The 26,743-nt window shown below is 39.5% G+C and overlaps 6 protein-coding genes across 7 annotated transcripts; 4 read left to right on the top strand and 2 right to left on the bottom strand.

Moving 5' to 3' along the window:
- Nucleotides 1-288: 288 nt before the first annotated feature.
- LOC6614398 lies at nt 289-2,469 on the top strand. The gene is made up of 3 exons (XM_002038799.2): nt 289-1,335; nt 1,396-1,659; nt 1,718-2,469. Exons 1-3 carry the CDS (start codon nt 469-471, stop codon nt 2,048-2,050), a joined length of 1,464 nt encoding a protein of 487 aa, XP_002038835.1. The 5' UTR covers nt 289-468; the 3' UTR covers nt 2,051-2,469.
- A 785-nt stretch (nt 2,470-3,254) lies between these two features.
- LOC6614402 (serine/threonine-protein kinase grp) lies at nt 3,255-23,178 on the top strand. Of its 2 annotated transcripts, none has more exons than XM_032727284.1 (7): nt 3,255-3,472; nt 14,213-14,519; nt 15,108-15,331; nt 19,791-19,968; nt 20,736-20,878; nt 21,405-21,614; nt 22,221-23,178. In XM_032727284.1, exons 2-7 carry the CDS (start codon nt 14,416-14,418, stop codon nt 22,898-22,900), a joined length of 1,539 nt encoding a protein of 512 aa, XP_032583175.1. In that variant the 5' UTR covers nt 3,255-3,472; nt 14,213-14,415; the 3' UTR covers nt 22,901-23,178. The 2 variants fall into 2 exon arrangements, with proteins under 2 accessions (XP_032583175.1, XP_032583176.1); XM_032727285.1 differs by lacking the exon at nt 3,255-3,472 and adding an exon at nt 8,796-9,337.
- Nucleotides 3,676-4,913, top strand: LOC6614399. The gene is made up of 2 exons (XM_002038800.2): nt 3,676-3,840; nt 3,897-4,913. Exon 2 carries the CDS (start codon nt 3,910-3,912, stop codon nt 4,636-4,638), a length of 729 nt encoding a protein of 242 aa, XP_002038836.1. The 5' UTR covers nt 3,676-3,840; nt 3,897-3,909; the 3' UTR covers nt 4,639-4,913.
- Nucleotides 5,066-5,639, bottom strand: LOC6614400 (E3 ubiquitin-protein ligase RFWD3). Its single transcript, XM_002038801.2, has one exon. The coding sequence runs from the start codon at nt 5,620-5,622 to the stop codon at nt 5,155-5,157; it is 468 nt and encodes a 155-aa protein (XP_002038837.1). The 5' UTR covers nt 5,623-5,639; the 3' UTR covers nt 5,066-5,154.
- On the top strand, nt 5,860-6,961 carry LOC6614401 (E3 ubiquitin-protein ligase RNF181). Its single transcript, XM_002038802.2, has one exon. It carries the CDS (start codon nt 5,883-5,885, stop codon nt 6,351-6,353), a length of 471 nt encoding a protein of 156 aa, XP_002038838.1. The 5' UTR covers nt 5,860-5,882; the 3' UTR covers nt 6,354-6,961.
- On the bottom strand, nt 23,090-26,439 carry LOC6614408 (zinc finger protein 2 homolog). Its single transcript, XM_032727281.1, has 3 exons — nt 26,336-26,439; nt 23,982-26,283; nt 23,090-23,921 (listed from the first exon to the last, which is right to left on the bottom strand). Exon 2 carries the CDS (start codon nt 26,277-26,279, stop codon nt 24,435-24,437), a length of 1,845 nt encoding a protein of 614 aa, XP_032583172.1. The 5' UTR covers nt 26,280-26,283; nt 26,336-26,439; the 3' UTR covers nt 23,090-23,921; nt 23,982-24,434.
- Nucleotides 26,440-26,743: the final 304 nt, after the last annotated feature.

The raw sequence follows: 26,743 nt of genomic DNA on the forward strand, positions 1-26,743 counted from the left end.
TGCAGGTCGCTTCTGCATGGACGAAAAGAACCGTTGGTGGTAGGTAAGACTTTCTTTTAGATTTTATATACCTTTTTCTATTTGATTTTCTCCAATTTTGTGCTCATTCCTGGCAATTTGTTAAAATCTCACTTTACAGCAATTTTAAAAAGTCCGCGCAACATAACAGCGATTAGGAACACTGCCACTGTAATAATCTTTGCAGCACTGTTTTGTTTCTGCGGTAGTTGTGACTTTCGAATGCGTATCCCGTGACTTTTGTTGAATAATCGATATCAACAAGCAGTAATCGATATGTGCTCTAAACAAACAAACATGTAATTATTATTAATTAAAATACGGAGAGTTCATGTACCCCAAAACACATAGTTTAGTGATCCACCGAAATGAGCGTGTGGCCAAGATATCCAAATACCAGACTAAGCCTGTAGCATTATTAATATTGTGGTCTTATTGAGGACTTTTGCAATGCTGAGTGCGGATCGGGATTCGGTGGAGGAAGCAAATGGATCGTGCTCCACCTGGAAATTCCGTTGCAGTGTGGCCAGGTGCCCATACAGGACGAACAGACCTTATAACCTGGCGCGTCATGAGGAGTCCCACGTTGGTATTACACAGTCCAAGCTGTACGGATGCCCCGTTTGCTTTTACAGTACCGACAAGGCGTCGAACCTGAAGCGGCATGTGTCCATCAAGCATCCTGGGTGCAAGAAGCGCCCTCCGGAAGTGCAGCAACAGCATCGCAATGCCAAGTTGCAGTGCCTGGTGATGGGCTGTAGATACGAGACAAATCGTCCATACGACCTCAAGCGCCACTTGATGGTGCACAACAATCCGGAGAAGAGCCACAGGACGTTCAAGTGCTCCCTTTGCACCTACAGCTCCGACAGAAAGGCCAATCTCAAGCGGCACCACGAGCTACGCCATTCGGGCATAGAGGAGGCCATTCAAACTGCGGAGGAACTGCGCCAGGAGATGTTGCTGGAGAAGCAAATGCTGAAGGAACAAAAGCTAAAATATCAGATCACAGAGAAGCAGGATTTGAAAAATCTAAAGTTAAAGGAACAAAAGCAGAAGGTGCAAATGCTGAGGGATCAGCAATCGAAACTAAGACAAACGAAACAACAGATGCAGGAGGACCAGAGTCCTGTGCTGAATCAGCAGCTGGAGCACGGAGATATTCCTTTGAAAGAAGACCTTTTAGGCAGTATGCAACACGACGAGGAAAGTTTGGAATTTGCTTACGAGGAACTGCAGGAGGAGGAGCAGCCGCCCATCATCACCATTTGCAACCCGCAGATTCTCCATGGAGACATCCGCGATAAGCATGTTATCGTAAGCATTGCAAAATATAGTTCTTAAATTCGCTCTTCAATTATTTACTATTGATTGCAGGCTGTCAACGTTGATGGCCAGTTGCGATGGTTCCAGTCAATAGATCCGCCGCCGGGAGCTCCAACAAAACTGGACCTGCCTATAAAGAGCACTTCAATTTCTGTCCAGCAGCAAATGGACGAATTAGACGATGAGTTGGCCCAGTCCCTTGCCGAAGAAGATCAGCAGGATGAGTTTCTTGTGCCAATGCTGAGCGGAGAGGAACCAGTCAAAATAAAACAATCATCGCTGACAGATCTGGCATGGAGTTGGAGTACGCCGGATGTAAGAAAGAACTCTAAACGAAAACACACTTTTCCTAACAAGGTTTTTATCACTAAAGGCTGTGCATCATATAAGTCCCAAAGGGGAAGTCAAGGAGAAGCTTAGAACTGACGATGCAGATACAGATTTTCCAGATTGGTGGGATGATGGCAAGTACACAAAGATGCATAAGAACCAAACATTTGCAAATCACTCGAAGAAGCCGTCGCAGGAGAATGTGCAGCGCATTCTGCGCATTATCTATGACATTTACTACAAACCCTTCAAGGAAGATCGCAAGCAGTTCGAGGCATTTCAAATTAAGGACTCCTGGCTGTGCGCGACTCGAATGACTCGCATGCAGATAATCAAGGACATGTACTCTAAACAGGGCACGTTAAGTCAAACATGATGATAAAAAATGTATCATCCACTTAGTATTTGTATTGGTGAGAAGAAGAATACCATTAAGTTGTACAGTTTACTGTTTAAAGTGTAAAGTTAACGAATTAAGAAAATCCCAAGTACTTTAGCACTAGTAAATTTAACCCTTAATATAAGCCCAAAATCAAGTATAGGAATAGTTTAAACAGGAAAGAATAATATAGTCGAGATGCCCAACTATCAGATACCCTTTACTCTGCTAATGTGAATGCGAAAGCGAAATTGAACGGGATTGATATAGGGAAAAAAATGAGAAAAAATTTAAAAATTGTTCAAAAAAGTATGCGTGACCGGATTTGCGGCTTTAGGTCGTTAGAGTGGGCGTGGCAAAAAGTTTTTTGGCAAATGGATAGAAATTTAACCGACTAATAAAATTATGAAAATATATCAACGTGGTGTGGCAGTTTTGTACGGCTTGTGGGCGTGGGAACATGAGTTGCACTGCGTCTTTGTCTCTAGAATCTGTATGCAGAATCTTACCTTCTAGCTTTTATAGTTCCTGAGATCTCGACGTTTATACGGACAGACGAAAATGGCTAGATCGATTCGGCTATTGATCCTGATCATGAATATATACCTATAATATATATAAGTATATATATAATAATATATATACATAATATATATATACACTTTATATAGTCGGAAACGCTTTCTTCTGCCTACTTTTCAACGAATCTAATATACCCTTTTACTCTACGAGTAAAGGAAATATTTTAGGAATTGTGTTATTCAATGCGGTACATTTGTATACACTATAATTAAGGAACAGAATCCATTATATCTTTTAAGCTAAACATTAGGTTAAGTTCACAAGGAATGATTTAAAGCTGTTGTGTTATTCGATACGATACGGTCGCAAAAATAATAGAGTCGATTATTGAAGAAAAAATCAAACGAAAATTAAAAACAATTAGTCAATAATTATATATTTTTTTAAATATGACTAATATGAAATACGATTTTGACTATGATAATAATCATATTTAAAAAATGTATTTAATATTAACAGTTTGATCTGTAATGTTTTTTTAAATAAAATGTACTAAATACTGAAATCAGAAATTTATGTGCCTTTAGATTTTCGACGATCGATATTTGGGATCCGAAACGGATAACCATCGATATCAGCGATTTACTGTAAAAATCGATAGCTTGCACTGTGCATCCAGTTTCGCTCCAGCCCTATCGCAAAGTAGTATATTTCAGCAGCGTTTGCGGAATTTTTTACATTTAAATTACTACAACTGTGAATAAGAGCATAATCGCTGTTATAAAGTGTTTTGAAGAGCAGTGAAATAAAAAAGTTGAATACTCCAAATCGAGAGTTCCAAATTTGTGTAGACGTAGCAACAACAGCAAAACGCGCTGGCTGGAAAAGACGCTGCTGGTGAGTTGGAATAGTGGTGCATAAATTGGAAAATATGTTGATTCGTGGGGCTATACCCTTTGTTTATTTAATGACTTGTTGGCTGCACCCCGCTACCCCTTCTATAACCTTTTGTTTAACTTTTTGGCGCAATATTATTCACCTTGACCACGCACCGGTGTGCAAAAGATTAACCGCACATCGGTGCATTTAAATTCACCACAGCCGTAATAATTCCTACGGCATTTCTGTGCTCAATGGTGAAAGGTCGCACTGAAATTATTCTTTGAAATAACGGAGTAAACATTCAGTCTCAGATTCTGAGAACTTGTTGACAGTGTAACTGTTCAATTGTTTTCATTGCGATTTTTCTGAGTATTTTTTGTTAGGTGAGTTTTAGGTTATGGCTGATGTCAAAAAATTAACAAATAAATTTCGCCTAAAGAGCACGCACGATCATGGCATGGGTTCCCAATTCGCAGTTCGAGGATGATCTGGTCGACATGGAGCCGGATTTCAATTTTGTCCATGGTCAAATGGCCTACGACATCAGGAAGCAAGGGGAGTTATGGCCGCGACCCAAAAGCACATACGAATATCTGAAGTCCCGGGAAAAGAGGAATTCCGAGCTTGAAAATCTCCATGGAAGCAGAGGCGGATCTGGTCGTGATATTCGGGAAAGTCTGCAACTAATGGAGAACATCCAGAAGATAGCAGGCACAAGGCCGCTGGGCGAGCACGCCACAATGAAAGATTGGGAGGATGACAGCACAAATGAGCTGGAGGCGTTAGCCATGATGCGACACTTCGGAATGATGTCCATGGCAACAGATTCGCTGCACGTTCAGCCTGAAGTAAAACCACCAGAAGGACCCATTCAAATTATAACTAACGGACGGAAGCAATTTCCACTAATTACAGACCCCGAATTCTTTAAACCACGCAAGATTCCCAGAAAGAAGAATCCCAGTTCCAGTAGTTCTTATGCCAGTTCTGGTAGTTTGTATCATACTGCCAATAGTTCAAGCAGTTCCTTCAGCCTATATGAATCTGCCGAGTCAGATTTGGACAGCAGGCGGGAGCAGGGCGAGATCGGAGAAATACCTCGAAATACCTTACGAACAGCTGGCAGAAAGTTAGGACCAAGACGTGGAATCGCAAGGAAAATATGGAATCCCATTCAATGAATGAAGGCGGAACCAACAGGAGACAGCAGGCATAACGAAATTACTAACCCAAAGCATTAAGGCCATGCAATTATAAGAACTAAAAAGCAATCACTTTTTATATATAAGCTTTTGTCACATGTAAATAAGCGGCTTAAATGTCGTTTAGAAAACCGAATTTAAATTATACCCAATACAGATATAGATTGTTGGCTGCAAAATTCAATATGCAGTTCTACAAATAGAAAGCAAGATACCTGATATTATAGGGTAAATAAAATATTTATCTATTTTAATAAATTAATTGCAAAAAGAATGTAAGTTGAAATTAATATTTTTTAAATTGGCATATATCCCAAACCATTTGGTAATTATTCAACTCTATCCCCTCATAAATATGAAAAAATTGGAATATAGTCGAAAATATGATCGAAGTGACTTGTTAAAATTTATGTTTATCGGTTAAATCGATCGAGCTTATCAACGCTCTTTATTAATTGTATAAAAGGTATAAGATCGTATTTATAGGAAATAATTTTAGGGCGTGTTTAATAGCACATGCCGGACGTCTCTTTCAACAGCTATTTTTCGGCATATTGGGCACATCTTGGCATGCTTCAAGTGGGTCCGGATGCACATCTCCCCAAAAAGGTGACCACAATTAAGCGAAACCAAGCGGTGATGATCCTTCGCTTCCCAAGGATCCAGGCATATGCAGCAAGAATTTTCGATGGCAATCTTCTTTAGCTGCTGATTTATTTCCTCCTTGGACTCGAACAACAACTGCTCTTGCAATAATTTCTGACTGGTAATCTCCTCTTCCATTTGGTAATATAGCTTGACTTCCTCCTCGCGCATTTTATCCTTCTCTTGAATTGTAATATGTAGCTTCGCCAGTTGCTTGTCCTTTTGCTCACTACTTTTCCTTTCCGCTAAGAGCTGCTCAATCACATCCTTCTTTAGCATCTTCATCAACGAGCGAGTCTCGGCCTTGTTAGTGGACATATTGTTCAAGAAAATTACAAGGTGAAAGTTTTTAGACAAGCAATTTTAGAACGAATATATTCTTAGTGAAGGTTTAAGCGTGGACTGCCTAGATTGAAAATCATTTTTCTTGTATTGTATGTATCATTAGAAATAGTTGTGTGTTGCAAAATTTTCCAACACTGCCAACATATTTACAGCTGTCAAAAAAAATATTCCTGGTATTTCAAAATAAAACTCGGCCGTAATATTTGCAAATAATTTTTCACATCGAAAACGAGATGGATAAACAAGATATTAAAAAGATGACCAAAAAAAAACTCATCTTTGAGGTCATTAAAGAGCGAAAACGTAACAAAGAAAAGGACAAAATCATCCATGATAGACTCGAGCCCAAAAAGCGTTTGCATGATCTGCGACTGCAGCTGGACAAGGAGAAGAATATAACGAAGGAGTTGCGACTGAAGCTATCGGACCAGGACGCGATTGCACATCAAGCGCAGAACCTGTCTATGAAACTACAGAAGATCGCCAAAGAGAACAAGTGCTACATCTGCAAATTGAAGTATGAGGTTACCGGAGGACATCGCGCAGTTTCCATTAAATGCGGTCACCTTTTCGGAGAGAAGTGCATCCTAGATCACTTGAAGCGTAGCAAGGCATGCCCCATCTGCAAATCACTGACTAGCTATACGGATGTTCGCTTTATTATAGCAGGCCAAAACTTGTGCACGGCTGAATTATTAAACTAAACATTATATTTGCTGGGAAGTTGGACAAAATAAAAACCGAAGCAAAAGAAAAAAGAGAAAATAATATTTTAGTAGATGTTTATGGCACACAAACATAAACCTTTGCATAATTAAACCCTCACAATCATTTTCTCAATTTTCTTTCAATTTCCCTAATTCAATAAATAGATCATTTGAACATTTTGCAAGAGTGTAGCTCAAGTGGAGTGAGCCCCTTAATTCCTTAATCAATAAACCCCACTCCGCTATATACATAATATGTTATTGTTGTTGTGTGGGGGAACTATTATTAATTTGTCAAAAACGACGCGCCAATCAATTAGGCTCAATAATCTGTCGCACAGTTGGCCAAATAACATTGAGAAATTGGCTCACTTAATGAATAAGAGGGAATTAGAAAAGTAGCAGCAATAAGAAGGGGAAGTAAAAATGATCAAACCCACAGAACACCAAAAGAATCACCTTAAATAATGTAATGTAACATTAATGTATCTTTGTATTAATAATATATGTACATATTTTTGTGCATTTGCTAATTTAGAGCAAGGTCCTTATCTGACTAATTGAATCAGGCTACAGTAACTAACTGGCTAAATTAGCAAACTTGTGCTGAGTTTGGTCGGTGGGAGTTGTCTGTCTCCTTTTTGTGGTGGCTGCTCCTCTCCCATTTTTTTTCGCGTGCATCTTCTCTTCTCGCCCGAGGAGAGTGTGAACTCACGTACACACGCAGCCAAAAGTTTTTAGTTCCGTGGCAACCGCGTGCGTCTTTTGTTTCCTTTTTTCTTCTCTTGCGATTTTCTTTACTTTGCTCCCTTTTCTTCTATTCGCCGGGGTTGTCAAGCAGAAGTTTTGTTGTTATAAGTGGTGAAATGGATGCTGAAGTTGTTGTGTTTTATGCATAGGCCTAGTGCTATTGTTGTTGTTACGCAGTTGTATATAAATATCCAAACAAGCCTATGTGTATGTACATAAATAAATATGGATGTTGTCAGCGAAAAGTAGTCAATTCAAAGGGGGGTGGTGGTAACTGGGGAAGGGGAAGGTGGGGGGGGGGGGGGGGGGGGGACTACATGTATGTATGGCTATGTATGTATGGTCTGGAGTCGCGGTCTTATTCGATGAGTGAAAGACGAAGCAAAATCAAAAATAAAAAAGCAATTCGACAAATGGCGCAAGCTATTAAAATAAATATGTACAATGTGCAAGCTATTTTCTTTCGGGTGGACCCAAATTTTCACATCGAAATATCCGTTATCCGTAAGTGTACCAAAATGAAATCTCTTTTTGTATCAATTGTTAGATTGCTGCTTACATTAAAACCAAAAGCATTTAAAATATGAAAACATTTTTGGTTGGATTTGATTTCTCTTGACGCGCACTCTTATGAAAGTTTAGCTTTGTTTATACTTTAAGGGCATTCAAGTGCCTTTAATTTGTGTACCTACCCCTAATCCAATTTCAAAGTATCAAATTTCGCTATATTAGGTAGTGAATCCCAATCAGCTTTGTTTACAAGGTCCACTCCAATTCCTACGCACTCCAGTTGTGGCGAGAGTTTCTTATGCGACATCCACTGAAGCTGGAGCTGCAAAAAGGTAAGAAGCGCACAGTAGGGCAACGTAAAAGATTTACCAAACAAAATTTTTAAATGCTTGTTTAAAAAATAAAATGGTTAGGATATACATATAAACCAACCTTTTATTTGTGTATAATTTTTCAATGAAAAGTAAAATTTCAAATCGACTTTATCGATACCACTGTGCAATGGTTGATGGAAGAGTGGACTAAAGAAAAAGGAGCAACAGCCCTCGCCGGTAGCCGGCTTTCAGCCTCTGCTGTCACGGGCAGAGCTCCCAATCGGGCACTGTGGGGTTAAGTCATTAGAAAATGTTTTAAGTTACATTATTACGCTTTTATTTTGATATCTGTATGAGTATTTGTAAAGATAATTTAAAAAAAAGTTGAGAACTATTTTTAATTCTTTAATATCTTTTGTTGTTTCTATTCCATCCTTAATTCGATAAAAAGTTTTTACAAAAACTATGATAGGAAGATATTAATACGTTTTTGTCAAGGACTGAAATCCTTTTACTAAACGTATAATTGTTCAAATTATAACCATGTCAATATAATTCGATTATGTTAAGATGATTATTTCATAATAATAATAGAATAGAATAGTTGAATGATGGTCCGTCCCACTGTGCACTGCTGAACTTGAGCGAGAGAGCAAGTTGAACTTGCCAAATGCTGTGGGAAGGGGGAAGAGCGAGAGGATTTCTCCACCACTACCACCGGCATCCTCCAGCACCAACCCCTTCCCGCCTTTCGTTTTTGGCGCGCGCAAGCGTAAGCTCTCCCTGCTCTCGCGGTCTCTCCGACGCTCTCTGGAAGTTTCGAGGCTTTCTCGGTCCGGCGAACCTAGGCGGCAGTTTGATTTCAACTCTCAGACAGGACGAAGCGCCAGCCACAGGATATGGCTGGTAAACTATAGTGGAAACCTACGCCGCTTCGTAATAGTAAATTAATAGTAGTGCTCCTACTACAGCAGTAGTAGGCGGCGCTTTTCAATCGTATAGTATCGAAAGGAAGACAATGACGGTGGAAAGAGAGAAACGAACGGAGAAAGAGTGCAAGGACCACGAGGCTGTTTCATTAAAATTGGGATACAGACAAAACGTGGCAGGATACCGGATACGTCTGTGTGCGTGTGTGTGCCGCATCCATTCAGGAGGCTACAAAGAAAAAGGACGGCACACAGTTTTCAGTGGTGACTTTCTCGACAAAATCCTAAAAAAGGACAAAACGGTTCGGTTCCTATTTGGTTTCTCGACTTTCGGTCTTCGGGGTAGTTCCTCAGTCTCTCAGAAGAGCAAGATGATGAACCTGAAAAGGAAGAAGAAGCCGTCCAAGAAACCGCTTCGCAAAAATTCCGCGCTATTTCGCTCTCAATCTCCAACAATTCGGCGGAAATCAAGAAAAATGTAAGAGATAATTATTTTTAAACATAACTATTCATTAAATATTTAAGTAAACCAGAGACAACATAGTTGTGACATTCTAGAGTATATCTTTAATTGCATAAAGTTTAAACAAAGGACCAATTTTTCAGACTAAACATAAAATCGAAATTAGAAAAATATATATATTTATGTTTGAAAATCAACATATTTTGTTAAATTGACCAACTTTTAAACATGAACTGTAAAATTACATGGTCATTTACTAAGTTGATATAAATGGATATGTTTAGATGAACAATCAACACTTCTTTTGGGATCACAGCTTCAAATCACAATCATATTCAAATCAGATACGTTAGGATTTATTTATATCTATGGTTTGAACCATAGAAATATAAATAAATTACACATCTATGCTGTAATAAACTTTCAAGAATTCACATTTTTGTTGAGCCCGTACAAATCCACCGTCAACTTAACAGAAGTACTTAAAAACCACAACAAATTGCACACGCGGCATTTAATTTATATTTTTCCAGCCGCTCTTTGCGTTTTTTCCCCCTCCGTTTATTTTATTTTTGCGCAAGGCCCGCGAAATAAAAAGGAAAATCTCGAGGTTAGCAGCGGAGCAAGGAGAAAAGCAACAAACAAAAAATACATATATGAAAATAAAAAACGCCAGAAAAAACTGGCAGCGCTGGTCTGGCCACTTGTCCGTTTGTCTGCCAGCCTGTTAAGCCCGTCCTTTTCTCTCACTGTACCGGTGTATTGGTGTGTATCCGTGTGGCTCGTTTTTATGGCCATGCAATATCTTTTTTCATTTCTGGCTTTCCTGTTCGCAGCCTCCATCTTCTGCGGACGCTTCTTCTTCTCCTGCAGCTTGTGCTTCATGTACAGGGCGCATAAAATAAGATGGGAAAAAGCGAATGTTCAAATTGAAATACTTTACAAAACTCGTATTTGCTTAGCCTTATCGGCCCCGCACAGATACAAACGCACACACAGACACCTCAGCCAGCGACTCTCTGTCCTGGTAACGAAGTTATATTTTTTTTCCCCGCTGTTGCCAAGAGCCTTCGAGTCTTCCAGTCTGGTCTCTGAGATCCGTGGTCTTTTGAGCGCCTGTAACCGGTAGATAAAATGCAGAAGGAAAAAAAACTACCTCATGTGGCATCTGCATAATCCGCAAGCTATCAATAAAGCAGGGCATCCTCTGCTGCAATTAGTGGGCTATATCATTCATCGCAAACGAGACAGATCGTAAAGCGCTATAATGATGATTGGAGCGTGCCTTCTGTTCTGATTTGCAGACAAATCTTAATAATAATTGATAGATTATTGGATGTACAATTTGTTTCCTTTAAATATTATTCATATGCTTCCATTTTAAATCCGATTTGATAATTAAGTAAAGATATATTTAAATGCATATAAAATCTTAAGCAAGCAAAAGGGGACTGTTTATACCAATAATCATGTGCCTAACAATATTGAATTTAATAGTACATGGCTTTAGTACATGTCAATGAACTAATGGTCTTTAACTCTGTCAAATCATAAAAGAGCATTCATAAATTTGTTTACTGCAATCCATTTCCGCAAATCCACGCTTGCGTTCTTTCCCCTTCTAAATCCAAGTCACTCCTGATCTTGGCTTACTGGAGGAGACTAAATCCCCTGTTAGAAATCGCAGCTAATGGCTTGGAGTAGCCATTAACCAACGTCATTACAGGGTTTTCTGGCATCAGCCAATAAAGCTAAAGCCAGCTGGCTTGACCATGGTCTGACTTACTCTTGTGCCCAACTTGAACTCCATACTCCTTACTCCAGACTGGAGGTGACTTACCCACAATGTCATTAATTTTACTCGTTGCTGGTTTTCAGACTGCTCCTTTGCCCAGTCGGCGACTAGTTTTTAGTTCGTCCCCTAGCCTAGGCACTTGTCCGAGAGAACACTTAAAAAAAACAGTGTCATAAACAGGATGGAAAGCAATTAGTTTAGGAAATATATTAATATTTATATTAATCTATGTACCACACAATAATAGAAAATAACTGTGTAGACTCAAAAGCTGCCTCTCACACAATTTACCTCTTTTTAGTTTGCTTTTTATACTTGACTCCCTACTAGCCTTTGCCATCTAGCCATGAAAATGGCGGAGTGTAACTAAATGTGAGATTGTGTTGCTGTGGCAACAAAGACACGCTCCAATCTACACCCACCAGCCGTTTTTTTCCCCCACTTACCACTCCAAACCCCATGGCTTTTCAGACTGCAGTGTGTGCGCTTCGTTTGACTCTTTAATTTTATTTGATTTTTACCCTGTAACTTGTTTGTTTAGGATTCGGTTTTTTACGATCCTTTCCAGCTGGCTGTTCCTTACAGCTCAGTTGCTTGTTCTTGTAAACTTCGTTATCTTCGAATTGTTTAATCGCTATGGCTTTAAGAGATTTCATTAAATAAAGCTAATCAAAACTGCTTACAGGACAGGACATTAATCTGATCGGACTTCTTTGGTTAAGAAATACATTTAAAAGATGTTCGTATTATTTCTTTGTCCTTCTTTTCTTTGCTGATAAAAGGGGACCCAAAGAACCCAATGAAAGGCCAGACAAATTTATGGTTTTCTGTTGAAAAACTTCATATCATTTATAAAGCAGTGCGTGACAGGTGACAATTTTTAAATGATTTGGGTTCAACCTTTGTGAATACCTTTCAGCTTCGAGGGTGGTGGGATTATATTTAGGCAATGACTATTAAATATTTATACAAATTTAAGGCTTACTTGCAAAGGTTTTCTGCAAGCAAGTAGACAAATCATTACAGAATTATTTCTTTATAAATTAAAGAAAGTATTTTCGACAAGAAGTGGTTCTAATTTAGGCATACGAAAAAAACAGACCAAGAATATTTCTCAGAATTAAAGTTATGTTCGTAAAATTTCGACAAAGCAAAGTCTAACTTAGAAAGGCTCTTAAAACTAATTTGGGGTTTTCCCTCTTACTGCTCTCCATATAGTTAAAATTTTTTCCTAACATACTTTTCCAACTTTGATATCTCTCGTTGAACTTTTTTCTGATGCTTCTGTGGAAAGTTTTGCGAAAACTTGTCAAAGTTTTTAGTGGAGTTTCATTACTCATCCGGTATCATCTGTCCTCCATTTCCCTTTGCCTACGTTTCCTCCTCTCTTCCCATTAGACTGGCCATCACTTTTGAGGTTTTATCCTTGGGCTGTCAACACGTGATTTGACACGCCCCCTTTAGAATCCTCCGGGTATTTTTTGTACCACTTTTCAGTTAGGATGTGTAACACATGTTGTCTTATGTCTTCCATTCCTCACCGAACTTTATCTTATATACATAAATACCTTATAGATTTTACACTTTCACGCACAAAAAGCGAAATATAACGAATATTATTACTTTTATATTATATATATTTATTTTATTGTTCTCGCAAGAAACTTTAAAATGAAAAGAATTATTTTCCGTGTAAAAACGGATAATACCCTTTGATCCCTTTAGGGATAAACAAGAAAAGGTAACCGTAGTTAACCATCGCGTATCTTATCATAATCCCGCAATTCAATTTGCATGACAATCGGAGCTCATTGCGAATGCAAAAACGACTTTTTCAAACTTTTCAATTATTTAAACATTTTTACGTGAGAAAAAGTATCGCTAGGAAGCTCCTCAAATGGCGGACACCTTAAAATAGCCGAAGGAAAAAGAAAGGAAACCCGCAAGTACACACACCCATGCGAATAAGAAGGAAAAAATTCCACTCTGTTGAATGTACAAATACACACGCATACAAATGTTAATAGTGGCCTGTTGAACAAGAAAAGCAACAGCATCCTCTTACGCTCTTGTTCTCTCTCTCTCTCGCTCTCTCTCTTTGAAGCGCAAGCTCGGAGACCCACAGCAACGGTTATTAGAATAGAGCTAGTCATGCGTAACGACTACGTCATATTTTTGCGAGAGGTGGAGGTCAAAGGAGATTTCAAAAGCAAGAAAGTGCTGAAATGGGAGAGCTTTTTAGGAAAGAAACCAAAAATAAGGATGGAGGGGTTACCGCTCTTATCTCTATACATTCTCATACCCCTCCGCTGTTTCCCCTTCTATCAGTCCCTTAAAATTCCACAAACTCCCACACAATCTAATTGCTAGTACATACAGTTGTACCTACTCGAAATGTACAAGTAACAGCACAGTGGGCAGGATGGGGAAATATTACATAGATCTTATAAATAAATGTGCTTAAAATGTCTGTGTATTTTCTTAATTTTCAATATTTTATGCTAGTAAAATATTTTTCGTTAATATGCAACCACGGTGCTGCTTCTCTTTCTACTCCAAAACGAGTACTCTTTTTTGTTCCTCACTCAACTTCATGTCCTTCGCTTCTATTGCTTCATTCCTGTTTATTTTTTTTACCGCGAAAGCGGCTGCGCAAAACGAAGGACTCGCAAATCAAGAGCCGAACAGATAGCCGAAGAGGAGAACGAACGAACCATGACCATGCCAAAGGATGAAATATTAACGGCGTCACTGCGAAGAGACACCAAAAAGTAGTTCCCGATTGGCCCTCTATCTCGTTTTCTCTCTCTCGCTTCTCTACACCACGAAACTTCAAACTCAGCATCCCCATGTGCTTTTCGTTTGTTTAAAGTGTGTGTGTTTGCGAGTAACTGTGAATGACACCGCGGAACGTTGTGGAATCGTGGAACATAAATTAGAAAAGTTTCACGCTTTTCTTTATTTGTTATTGTTGTCTGCGGAATCCCACTTCAACCCTCTCTACACATATACATAAACATATATATACAAACATACATATATATTTTTATGGAAACTTTCCGCTAATCGCCGTGTTTGTTTTTCTTATTTTTCAGATATGCACGAGGTGGCGAAAGCTGAGCGAGAATCGGGCGGCAGATGACAAGGACAACGCCACGCACATGGCGGCAAGGCTACAACAAGGATACAGGATACGGGCAACCGGATATTAAACCATCAACACTAGCCAGCACAGAAAAACAAAACTAAGGCGCAACTGCAAGAGTAGTTTTCTGTTCGTTGCAAAAGGCAGTACACCATGGCTGCGACGCTGACGGAAGCGGGAACAGGTCCTGCGGCCACGAGGGAGTTCGTCGAGGGATGGACTTTGGCCCAAACTCTGGGCGAAGGTGCCTACGGCGAGTGAGTGTCTCCGAACTACATACATATATAATTACAAATGCCATCACAGACCATAAGACCTTATACGCTCAGATTAATAATTACTCAGCTTCAAGTTTAAAAACCTTTTTTTTAACGATGGTTACGTGGTTTTAAGGACTTTAAATTACCCATGGCATTGAGATGCAATGAATTTTATTTTATGATACAAATTCGCAAGTCCGTGTTTTGTGGTGCGTCTGTATGTGTGTGTGTGTGGAAGTCAATAAACCGGAAATGCTGCAGAGCAGCACGAAAAGAAGAAGTGCTTAGTGAAACGCACTTTTCCGGCGTATTCGCTGTATACATTCATCCCGAAAGCACCCGCTGCGCTGCCCCTTTTTTTAAGGGACTCCTCAGTGCGCATGTCCCCGGTGTCCGGGTCCGGGGAATTCGAGGAATACGGGAGTACGACTAACGACAGACAGACGGCATACGGCGCACTCAATGCACCCGGACGGAGAACAGTCGATACACAGACACCAGCGTTGCAGCTGCAGTTGCAGTTCGTCCTGCAGCGGTCGTATATCCGTTACTAATCCCCGAACTATATCCGATATTTGGATGCAGGGTGAAGCTACTAATCAACCGGCAGACTGGCGAGGCTGTGGCCATGAAAATGGTGGATCTAAAAAAACATCCGGATGCACCGAACTCGGTGCGAAAGGAGGTCTGCATACAGAAGATGCTCCAGGATACGCATATCCTCCGATTTTTCGGCAAACGTTCGCAGGGCAGCGTGGAGTACATATTCCTGGAATACGCCGCCGGCGGAGAGCTATTCGATCGAATAGGTGAGTTCGAATTTAATTTATATAAGTATGATTTTCAGTCCAAGTGAACTGAACTGCTAACGCTTAAACTTTTGTAAGCAACTTTCGATTTTCAAATGTAGTGTTAGGAACTAAAGGAACTAATAATTTACTTATTTACATATAACAACAAAGTTTTTAAAATTAAACTTGAAATTATGTAAAATCGTAAAGGTTGGGGTAATGAACTGCAATACGGTGGTTTATATATCTGAAAGCGTGAGAATGATTCACGAACCATACTACCTCTATTTTTTGATGGTATATGGCTCTGTGGCTAACTAAACCAGCCCCAATTGTTGTCAGCACCAACTGAGCTTTTTATCAAAGCAAAAACCTCTTGACGGAGGAGCTACTTAAAGTTTGTTGGCCACTCAACTTGCTGTAAGCCACTATGCGGCATAAAAGTTGTCGACCACAGAAATCCAATAAATAAAATGATCCTCCAAAGCGTGCTTTGAAATAGTTAAGAATATGTCTCAAATCTCGTTAGCAACTAGTGATTATAAGAGGTAATAATAAAAGCAAACAACTTTAAATAGCTTAACTGTGTGCACTTAAAGACTTGCCTAACCCACGTACGTTTAAAAACATTACCATTTATACGTCTTTTAAAATTGGTTTTCTATCAGCTCTTTATTCCGAATATGATTGGATAAGAATGCTTCTGTTTATGGTTCATTACTATTCCTGCCTTCGTGCTGGCATCCCACATCCGAAACTCATCCAAGTCGTAAATGAGATAGGTGGAGCCAGCGGTTGGCGCAGATGCCACATAGTCATATAGACGTCGGCCAGACGGGGCAAATATGCCAATATGCGACGCGATGCGATGCGAGCACTGGCAGACGACGGACAAACAAACCGACTGCTGACAGCGTTGAGCTACGGTTTTGTTGTACTTTTGTGGGTCCAACTTGAAGTTCGTCCTGCCATCCGGTGAATCGAAGTGGAACACACACACATTTATATTTCTGCAGCAGCGGGAGCGACAAATCAGACTGACAACATACGTATCTTGATTACGCCAGCTTTCTGTCTCTTTTGCAATGACAATTTGCCAAATGCATGGGCGGGGGGGAAATGGAAACGCGGGGAAAGGGGAAAATTGGGGGGACAGTAGGTGCCAAGCTCGTGGCATTTTCATAAATATTAACAGCTTGGCAAAAGGTCAGCAGAAGAGCAGCGAGTATGGAAACGAAGAGAGATTGCCCCTAATGGAAGTGGCGTCCTTGCATTGATTGCCACCACTCATTCTGGTCCTGGTGCTGGTCCACCCCCGATTTCGCCTATTCCCAATCACCATCATCATCATTTTGCTCCGCCCTCTCCGCAGGGGATGTTGCATGGGGAGCTGTTGTAATAATCAATGTGGCAGCCATATTTAGTCCCCGGTTGCTAAGCCATTTTTAATGATATCTAGAGATGTTGCGAAGTCTGAGTGATGGGCAATGCGAAACTAATGGCTTTAAATATTTATCAATAAGTATGGTGCGATTTTAGTTAAACTTCTCAACTTGAGTCTATTGAGCAAAGTGTTTAGTTTAGCCAACGAAGTATGCTTTTATTCCACTTAACACCAATTAACATCCTGTCAGATAAATTCAGTAATATCAGTAAATAAAATTTGACTCCCTTACTGATAATTGGCTGTCAGATATTTTTCTGTAAATCAAATATATTGTGATGACAGCTGAATGAGCAAGTTAAATGCAGTCAATTAAACGAACGTCATTATGGCATTTTATCAAATATTTTATTTTACTACTGCATACATGCACATATCTAGAGATTGAGATACCAGTTAGTTACAAAAATGCTTATGGTTTTCCACTTACAAACTCACTTTAAAATTTAGCAAAATTATGGAACAAATGCTTGTTAAATCAAGTTTGTTAAAGAAAAGCATTGAAGTGCACGACCACTTCCATCGCCAATCATGTGGCCACTCACGAAATCAGATCATCATTGGATATCACGCTTGCATCTCTGCTTTCGATTTTAGCGGTCTAGCGCCTGTTGGTTGGGCAACAAAATATCCTTTTCCCAGCCAGGATATTAAATTGGCAAGGGAAGAGGTGTTCGTGGAAGAGGGAGAGGGAGAGGGGGAGGGGGAGCCGAGTGCAATGAATGGCTGCCATAAATAGGTTCAATATGCAAATGAAACATAATGGAGATGCACACATGCAACCAGATGTCCTCGACTACGAACGTGCGTGTGTGCGAGAGTTTAATTGTCTGTTTGCACAGAAACGCATTCATTAAGCTTGTACGCCCAATGGCGAGATGAAAAGCGGTCGGGAGAATTGGGGGGCTTATAGATTCGCAACCGATTTGGCCACTCGCTCAATCTGAGCAGGGGGTTCGACATAAATTATGCTTCAATTACAAATGAAATTTTCGAGTAATTTCCCTCATTTCCATTGCCTTGCATAATTTTTGTACTGCTTGGGTGGGAATGCATCTCTCTCCCACTCAGTGAAATGCATTTAATTATGCTAAAATGTTACTGACGGCCAGCAATTTTATTGCTTTCATCTTATTTTCTCGGCTTCATATATGCAAATTTATACTTTTTCAGTTCGACGTTTATATTTGTGCGCTACTCGAATATATACTATATATATATACTCGCTACTCAGTCAATATTTCGGTTTATTCTTTAGCATACAGAAACTGGAAGAAAAGCGGTGTGAATTTCAGAAAACTCATGCTAAAAGTGTAGAAACGTACATTTCTTTGCAATTCTCAAAAGAAACCAGATTAGCATTCAAAAAATTGCATCCAAATTTTTGTAAATGAACATTTTAATTAATTGTTTTCTGAGTGCATGATGCACTTGCCTTCGTTTAATTTTACCTGTGGCCAAAGAGTTGTGCAAATGGCGCCAACATGCCACATGATAAATGAATTGCAAACAATGGGCACCATGGAATGGGGGGCCCACAGTTTGGGGCTGGGCTTATAGACGTGGGCGTGGCACACCAGCCCATCTTTATCTCCTGCAAAATTAACATTAAAGGTTTTACACGTTGAGAGTGACAAGAAGAAACCGAAGTGAAAAAATGTAATATTATGAAGAAATGTTTGCGGAAAACTCGATAGAGTTTCTGCTTACCGATTCTTTCGTTCGAATTGGTAAAACAGAAATGAATGCTAATTACTTATTTTTTCACATTTAAAAGCGTTTATTGTTGGTAATAGAAACTGTTTTTAACTGTTCAATTGACAACTATATGTCCGTTTTTCATCAAATTAAAATCCAAATTATACCTTGTGAAAAAATAGCGTATATCGAATAAGAACATATTGTTATTAAAAGCAACATAGGTACCAAAGCTATAAGAATATATTCTGTTTCAAAGTACTCTTCCGTTTTTTTTTAAAAGTTTCACTCCATAAATGTAAAATTTATTCAATCAAAATGGCAAATTCCATCAACTCGATGCAAATTTTATAAACATAATATTGCTTTCCCTGTTCACCTTTGAACCGCCCCGACAAAAGTGCTAGAGTCAAGAGCAGAAACAAGAGGGTTAAAGGTAAAATCGATGAGAGGCTGATGGTTGGGGGAAATGAGATGATGATGTTTGATATCGCTTGCAGGATGGGGCTGCCTTTGACAGTCAATCAGGTGAAAGGCATAGGAAATACAATCTGTCTAGCTATTGCTAACCCCAGGCGATGGCCTGGCCTCCTCTTCCTTGTGCCTTCCATTGTTTCTCCTTTCGTCTGACTATTTCGATGAACTTCCGAGTGGCACTCTTTCGCCAAAGTGGCTGGCGAGCTAAGAAAACTTTAAAGCTTTTCGTATTAGTACTCCCAGTACTAGAGAACTATATCTTTATGAGACGAGCTTCCTTAATTCTTAAAGTAAAATATACTCCTATGTTGCATAGTGACTTCAAGACAGACAGCCAGAAGTTAAGTGGCATTTTATATTTGTTGTCTACCTAACCAACAGGTAAACCTGACAACTAAACAAACATTTTGACATTGTTTGCGCTCGGGCCTTGATTAAAATTGCATAAAACTGTTGATTGTGCTGCGGCTGTTTTATCCTGGGACTTTCGTTGTTCCGTGAAAGTAGGTGCAACCGGCTAAGCTCATAAATCCTTTACACACACGCGCATCAGAATGGATTGCATTTGTTTTTCACCTTTCCTCCAATGTTGTTGGTCGGCTGCACATTTTTCCCATTTTCCAAAAGTTCAGTTCCGCTGAAAAATATCAATAAAGAAAATACAAATAAATGTATGCATAAAAGGGGAGAGTATTGTTCAACATACCTGTATAAATTGCATTGCAAAATGTGTCGAAAATTGTAATTCAATTTCTGCGAAATGTTTTTTTATTTTTTTTGCATTTTGATCTGACATCTCTCAATTGTATGCATCATGCAAGCTTTAAAACCTTTATTTGTTTCTTTATTCTTTTGCAGAACCCGACGTGGGAATGCCGCAGCATGAGGCTCAGAGGTATTTTACACAGCTCCTGTCCGGACTCAATTACCTGCATCAGCGTGGGATCGCTCATCGGGATCTGAAGCCGGAAAATCTGCTGCTTGACGAGCATGACAACGTGAAAATATCGGACTTTGGCATGGCTACTATGTTTAGGTATTAGGTACAACATTATAGAATAATTCCAATTATAAGGCAAAGAAGGGTACCTATATGTATATCAGAGGTTCGACTAGAATAGCATTTATTTAAATAGCATCCGACTTAGCAATTTAAATATTATAAATTAAACCCACTCTGCGTGCGAACGTACAAAATCCATTAACGATGGCTAACCGGTAGTGAAAAGTTTTTCTGCACACAACTGACCGACAAGGAGAATAGTTAATTGAAAGCGCTGCGGGCACAGCATCCAAATAAAACAGGCCCCTGGTGGTTTTTAGTGGTGGTTTTTTCAACTAAGCGAAAACTAATTTAAATCGTTAGCCGGTCTGCATTAGAAAGTTAAAAATAGTTGTAAGGAAAACAACAAGCGTGCAATTATAAGATTGGTACCAAAGCATTTATTTAAACCATAAATCTACATAGAAAAGCGTGTCTAGTTTCGCTGATTATTCAGCTTTAGCTTCTTAATATAATATTAATATTTTCTTAGTCGATGAAACTATTTTATAGTTTATATTAAGGTGTTTCCAGTAACCATATTTTAATGGGATACCATATATTTGTTAGCCGAATTTTTATTTTCTAGTGCCTTTATATAGTGAGTTCATACTGTCCTAAAGTCATGTGCTATTCTCTCAGTGTAACGACTTACAGAAGCCCAAAACTTATTCTCAATTCCTTATGCTCCCTTTTCCCTTCTTTCTCGCAATTAACGACGACTGCGATCTGGTTGTGATCACGTCATTACCATGGATCAGGTGCAAGGGCAAGGAGCGACTGCTGGACAAACGCTGCGGCACCTTGCCGTATGTGGCTCCCGAGGTGCTCCAGAAGGCATATCACGCCCAGCCGGCGGATCTCTGGTCGTGCGGTGTTATATTGGTCACAATGCTGGCGGGTGGTAAGTGTGATTTCGGTGCGAGATTGCTTTACATGTGCTCCGTTTAATGCATTTTCCGCTATTAAATTTTGCGTTATTTTGCGTGATTTTTGTGCACTACTTTATAACAACAAACAGAAAACAGTGAAAGAGAATGAAAGCATAAATTCCAGAGCATCGCCATCGATGTAGCCTCGCATTTACGGAAATCAATCAGCTCATCATGCATTATGTACTCGACCACATTTTTTTTTTTTTTCGGTTCTTTGCTCACATTTCTCCTCTTGCACTATTTATCATTTTTGCTGTTTCTTTGGTATTCTAGCTGTAGATTGTTTCACGCACATTGTATATCATCTAAAGCTTTTATACCAAAGCTCCAGCTTAAATTGCTTAACAACGCACCAACCCAAAACAGCCACAAATACAGGAATGATTAATGATATTTCACCCGCTTGCCAAGTCAATTTATTGATGTGTCTTTCGTGTAATTCGTCTATGCTTGCAAATAATCCATTCAAATAATATGGCATATGTTGTTTTGCAGAGCTGCCCTGGGATCAGCCGTCCACCAATTGCACGGAGTTCACCAACTGGAGGGATAACGATCACTGGCAACTGCAGACTCCTTGGAGCAAACTGGACACCTTGGCTATTTCGCTGCTTCGCAAGCTGCTGGCCACCAGTCCGGGGACGCGTTTGACCCTGGAGAAAACCCTGGATCACAAATGGTGCAACATGCAGTTTGCAGACAATGGTATGTTTTATTTAGTGGTGACTTTAGTGTGTTTAAATCAGTGAACAGTTTAAAATTCCACTCGATGGCTCAGGTACTTAGTGACTCTCAATGCCTTTGACATTTTGGGGGTCACTCTGTGCCTGTGCTGCCAGTGGGACATAATCTACAAATAAAGGGATAAGTACCAGTGAATAACATTGAAATGAGTGCCTCAGAGTGTAGCTGACTTGCCATTGCTTTGGCGCTTTAGCTGTATGATAGATTTAAACTACTTCATAAAGCTAGATTACCAAAGCATTGGCTTGTGCAGATCAATCGTCAGAAACAAATTAAGCCATGTTTATTTATTGCTATTTATTATTACATTTATTGTTAAATTTGTTTAAACTTATATGTTGCTCTTTTGTTTGCATATTATTTGGTCTTTGGTGATTTTAGCTGTATGGTGTATAAGTATTCCATAGAGCTTTATTACCAAAAACCAAATGGTTTCTGCATTATGCTTGAGTTGATTTTATTTGGTATAATTTACTTTTCTAGTGTTACTTTTTCTTAATGTTATTATTATTTAAGAGCTTTAGACTATTACATTTTTAATGCTAAACAACATTTTCTTTTCCTCAGAACGTTCCTATGACCTGGTGGACTCGGCAGCTGCCCTGGAGATATGCTCGCCAAAGGCTAAGAGGCAGCGTCTGCAGTCTAGTGCCCACTTGAGCAATGGCCTGGATGACTCCATCTCCCGGAACTACTGCTCTCAACCCATGCCCACAATGCGCAGCGACTATGACTTTAATGTCAGACTGGGCAGTGGTCGCTCCAAGGAGGATGGAGGCGATCGCCAGGCGTTGGTCCAGGAGGCTCGGCTCAGTTACTCCTTCTCGCAACCAGCTCTGCTGGATGATCTCCTACTGGCTACCCAGATGAACCAAACGCAGAACGCTTCCCAGAACTATTTCCAGCGTTTGGTGAGGAGAATGACCCGATTCTTTGTGACCACGCGATGGGATGACACTATCAAGCGATTGGTGGGAACAATCGAAAGACTGGGTGGTTATACGTGCAAGTTCGGTGACGACGGAGTGGTCACCGTTTCCACTGTCGATCGGAATAAGCTGCGATTGGTTTTCAAGGCGCACATTATAGAGATGGATGGCAAGATTCTTGTTGACTGCCGGCTGTCAAAGGGTTGCGGCTTGGAGTTTAAACGACGATTTATCAAGATCAAAAACGCCCTGGAGGATATCGTGCTAAAAGGACCCACCACCTGGCCGATTGCGATTGCTACAAATTCGGTGCCTTAGCTTTTAGTTTCATTCGACCTTAAAAACCTCTCTTGTATTCGGTTATATTTACATTTGTCTAGCCTGTAAGAGCAACTCATGCATCACCTTCGATCAGAATCATCTAAACTTCTCAATGTGCTAACTTATTATTAATTCATTGCATTGTTTACGAGTACGTTATGTATTGCTAAGAGGGCTCTCCTTCGATTTTAATTTTGTTGAATTTTAAAGCAAATGTCGAGTATGAAAACTAGTTTAAATGTTATCGAACAATAAATCTTATGCGATTTTGAGTATTTATTTATATTTATTTATATTATACTATATATTATATATATATTAAATCACAGAGTGTTGTGTGGAATAGGAGGGCATGTTTGAATTCCATTTTCCACGCACAGATCAGTAGTGAATTCAATTTTGAGTTTCGAGAAGAGATTGTCTCTCAAAGGCCCTTTGGCATATAAAGCATTTGTATGGTCCTTCCTTGTGTGATCGATCACTTGTCGTAGGAGATGGTGTTTTTGCTTAAACGCACAGTAGCAGAGTGGACACTGGTACGGCCCCTCTCTCGTATGAGTCCGAATGTGCATTGTAAGTTGGTTTTTGAACCGAAAGGCCTTTAAGCAGTCATTACATTTATGTTGTTTTACACAAGTGTCTTTCTTGTCATTCGAATTCGAATCAATATGGTCCCCAAGCGCATCCTTAGTTTGCTGACTAGAGCAATAGTTTTGAAATAAGTAGCCTACGCGTGGTTCGTTCTCTTGAGCATGGTAATTTGATTCTTCGGTATCATCAAAAACAGCAGGTTCGATCCTTGGAGAATTTAAGGTCATTGGCACCTTGTATTTAGTCTTCACATCTTCCAGACAAGTTGGACAAATATGTTCGGGAAGAAAGTCGCCTTTAAAAACTGGATACTTGGACCACTGGGCAATCATATCCGGAATCGAGGGTCCAGGTCCTGGCATTTCATCGAATATATTGACCAGTTCGTCGTAGTCCGACAAGCAAACGCGGCATATAGCTTCCATGTCTATAAAAACTACAAATCATGTACATTTGAACCAACATTTAACATAAGATTCATACATACCTCTTAAATAGAAACGGTAATTAATAAAATAACTTAAAATATAGGCGAAAACGGTGCTATTTTACCTCTGAACTTATTTTAAGAAGTATAAGAATCGACCCTGTTCCAGAAATGTCATTCGTTTGTAATCGAACTGTCACGATATTTTCTTAAAATCGGCCACTTATCGATGCATAGCAATCGCTTTCTCCAAAATTATTGAAATCCTAGTATGAAAAGCTTATCAAATATAATAGAGCTTGTAAGAAATTAATATACCATTTCATTTTGTTTGATATTTTTTTGTATTTTATTTTGGAAAAAACATAAATTATTTCGTTGAATTAAAAAACTCAATATCACGTGTAAATATATTATATTTATTTAGTTACCAGCTATCTAACTCGTGGAACATTTTATTTACATTCACATAGGAATACATGCAACATAGGAACCACGGGTCGTAATTCAAAGTTATTTTCCCAAATGATTCTGGATGTGGTTCCTAAGAGTTCTGGCATCTGCGAAAGCTTTCGGACAATGATCACACTTATAGGGTTTCTCGCCCGTGTGAGTCCTCATGTGCCGACTAAGACTTGACGACACCTTGAATCGCTTTTGGCATTGGGTGCACTTATGCGGCCTTTCCTCCGAGTGCACAAGAAGGTGTGCTTTGAGGCGAGAGTGTCTCATAAAGGCGCTCTCGCACTGGTTACACTTGTGGGGTCTTTCCCTCGTGTGGATCCGGATGTGGCGATATAAATCGATTTGTTGACCAAAAGCCTTTGAACAGTAGTCGCACTCGAAGGGTCGTTTGCCTGTGTGAGTTATAGTGTGCACTTTCAGTGATGTAGCATACTTGAAGGTCTTTTTGCAGATATCACATCTATACGGCTCGACTCCAGTGTGTATCCTGGTATGCACCTGTAATCTATGTTTATTCGCAAACTTCTTGTGACAATGAGTACATTTAACTTCTTTGAAATTCCGAACTTTTATGTCAGTCTGAGCATCCTGGTCGTGTGTCAATAAATGTATTCTAAGATCGTTTGATTTCTTATAAGCCCGGGAACATCGACTGCATGAGTATGGTAGTTCGTCGTTGTGAGATTGGATGTGTATCTTTAGATCAGTATAAAACTTAAAAACTCTTTGGCATATGTCACATTTATACGGCACTACTCCCTCATGTTTCCGCATGTGCAACTCATAGGTGGTGTTACTAAAGAAAGTACTTTCGCATAGATTACACTTGAATTGTTTTCTCGTGGTGTGAGAAACAATGTGTCGCTTTAGATCTATGTTTTGCTTATATGCCTTCGGACAAAGACTACATTTGTACGGACGTTCTCCCGTGTGGACACGCAAATGTTTTGCAAGAGCACTTTTTCCCAATAAAAATTTAGGGCAATATGTGCACGTATATTTACGGCCAGCCGATTTAACACGGTCGTGCCGTTTAGAAGGTGATCTATTCTGATCTTGAGGTTTTTTTGTCTTTTGAAATGTGTCAATATGTTGATTATGGTCTGTAGGAGAGTCAATGTCTTCTTTGGCGTGAGTCCTGAGGTGGTTCTTATAACTACAGTAGCGCGCAAAGGATTTTCCACATTGGAAACAATTGTGGGGTCGTTCATGATTGTCGTCACGCAATAAAAACGTCTTTGGTATACAAGGTTCTGAATCATCAGTCTTAACAACACATTTGAGCTCTCCATCGGCTTTATCAATTTCGTCTTCTGATGTAACTTCATCTCCGAAGTTGTCCTCTTGAATGTGGCAGTTAGATAGATCAGGTGCAGTAGGTTTATCTTCTCTAATATCTGAATCGGATTGAAAATTTTCGCCGACTGATATTTCGCTATTTTCATCGTCTTTAAAATAGTCATCTGATTGAACAGTTTCACTGAACTTTTGCAGATGATGGAATTGATGTCCATTCCTTTCATCAGTTAAATATGAATCTTCTTCTTTTAGATTATCTGGGCAATCTATCTTTTGACTAGAATTTGATTTTCCAGTCGCGTAGTTTGAAACCTTCCAAAACTCATACTGCGAGTCCTCCTCGGTGTCTTCCACTTTAACTTGGGACAGGAATTGGTGGCCTATCTTGGAGGTCTGCTGCTTATAGAATTCAATGTGCGCATCCTCCAGGCAGCTTGGGCATATGAGTTCCGGTAGGGAGTCGCCTTTCACAACCTCGTAGCCGGACCACTGGGCAATCATGACCGGAATTGAAGGACCCAGTCCTGGTGTGCCTTCGAATATGTTGACCATGCCATCGCGGCTTCCCAAGCAAACTCGGCATATATCCTCCATTGCCCTAGACGAGTATTTATGTAACTATCTAGCAATAATCAAATAAACTGGCCTACCTTTGTTATTTAACGTAGATTCCATTTACTGAAATAGTTTGTGATTGATTGTTTACGTATGGTTTTCTCGGCCACCGTAATCACCCTGTTGTTTCTAAACTGTGCTGTTAAGAACATTACTCTAATTACCCTATGTTCAAAAGAGCTGTTGAGAACATCGTTATGGTTTAACATAGATATCTTGGAAAACATACATCGTAGAATTTTTTTTAATAGATGAATTCATTAATTTAATAAATTAAAATTGGTTTTTGGTAGCGAAAAATGAATCTTAAGACATAATAAAACAGCTTAAATATACTTAGTATGAAACAGTTTTAAAAATACTACATTTTTATATTTTTTTTTTATTTGTTTTCGTATGTTTGTCAAATTAGCGTCGATGGCGGAACGCTGGAGTTTGGAACA

The sequence above is a fragment of the Drosophila sechellia genome, chromosome 2L, assembly GCF_004382195.2.
Source record: "Drosophila sechellia strain sech25 chromosome 2L, ASM438219v1, whole genome shotgun sequence".
NCBI lineage: Eukaryota > Metazoa > Arthropoda > Insecta > Diptera > Drosophilidae > Drosophila > Drosophila sechellia.

Bases quoted from the DNA above. Each gene is read 5' to 3' on its own strand.
- LOC6614401 (XM_002038802.2), top strand. From the start codon at position 5,883: ATGGATAAACAAGATATTAAAAAGATGACCAAAAAAAAACTCATCTTT.
- LOC6614402 (XM_032727284.1), top strand. From the start codon at position 14,416: ATGGCTGCGACGCTGACGGAAGCGGGAACAGGTCCTGCGGCCACGAGG. The intron at 20,879-21,404 runs GTAAGTGTGATT...GTTGTTTTGCAG, and splicing joins GGTCACAATGCTGGCGGGTG to AGCTGCCCTGGGATCAGCCG. The intron at 21,615-22,220 runs GTATGTTTTATT...TCTTTTCCTCAG, and splicing joins CATGCAGTTTGCAGACAATG to AACGTTCCTATGACCTGGTG.
- LOC6614398 (XM_002038799.2), top strand. From the start codon at position 469: ATGCTGAGTGCGGATCGGGATTCGGTGGAGGAAGCAAATGGATCGTGC. The intron at 1,336-1,395 runs GTAAGCATTGCA...TATTGATTGCAG, and splicing joins TCCGCGATAAGCATGTTATC to GCTGTCAACGTTGATGGCCA. The intron at 1,660-1,717 runs GTAAGAAAGAAC...TTATCACTAAAG, and splicing joins GGAGTTGGAGTACGCCGGAT to GCTGTGCATCATATAAGTCC.
- LOC6614408 (XM_032727281.1), bottom strand. From the start codon at position 26,279: ATGGAGGATATATGCCGAGTTTGCTTGGGAAGCCGCGATGGCATGGTC.
- LOC6614400 (XM_002038801.2), bottom strand. From the start codon at position 5,622: ATGTCCACTAACAAGGCCGAGACTCGCTCGTTGATGAAGATGCTAAAG.
- LOC6614399 (XM_002038800.2), top strand. From the start codon at position 3,910: ATGGCATGGGTTCCCAATTCGCAGTTCGAGGATGATCTGGTCGACATG.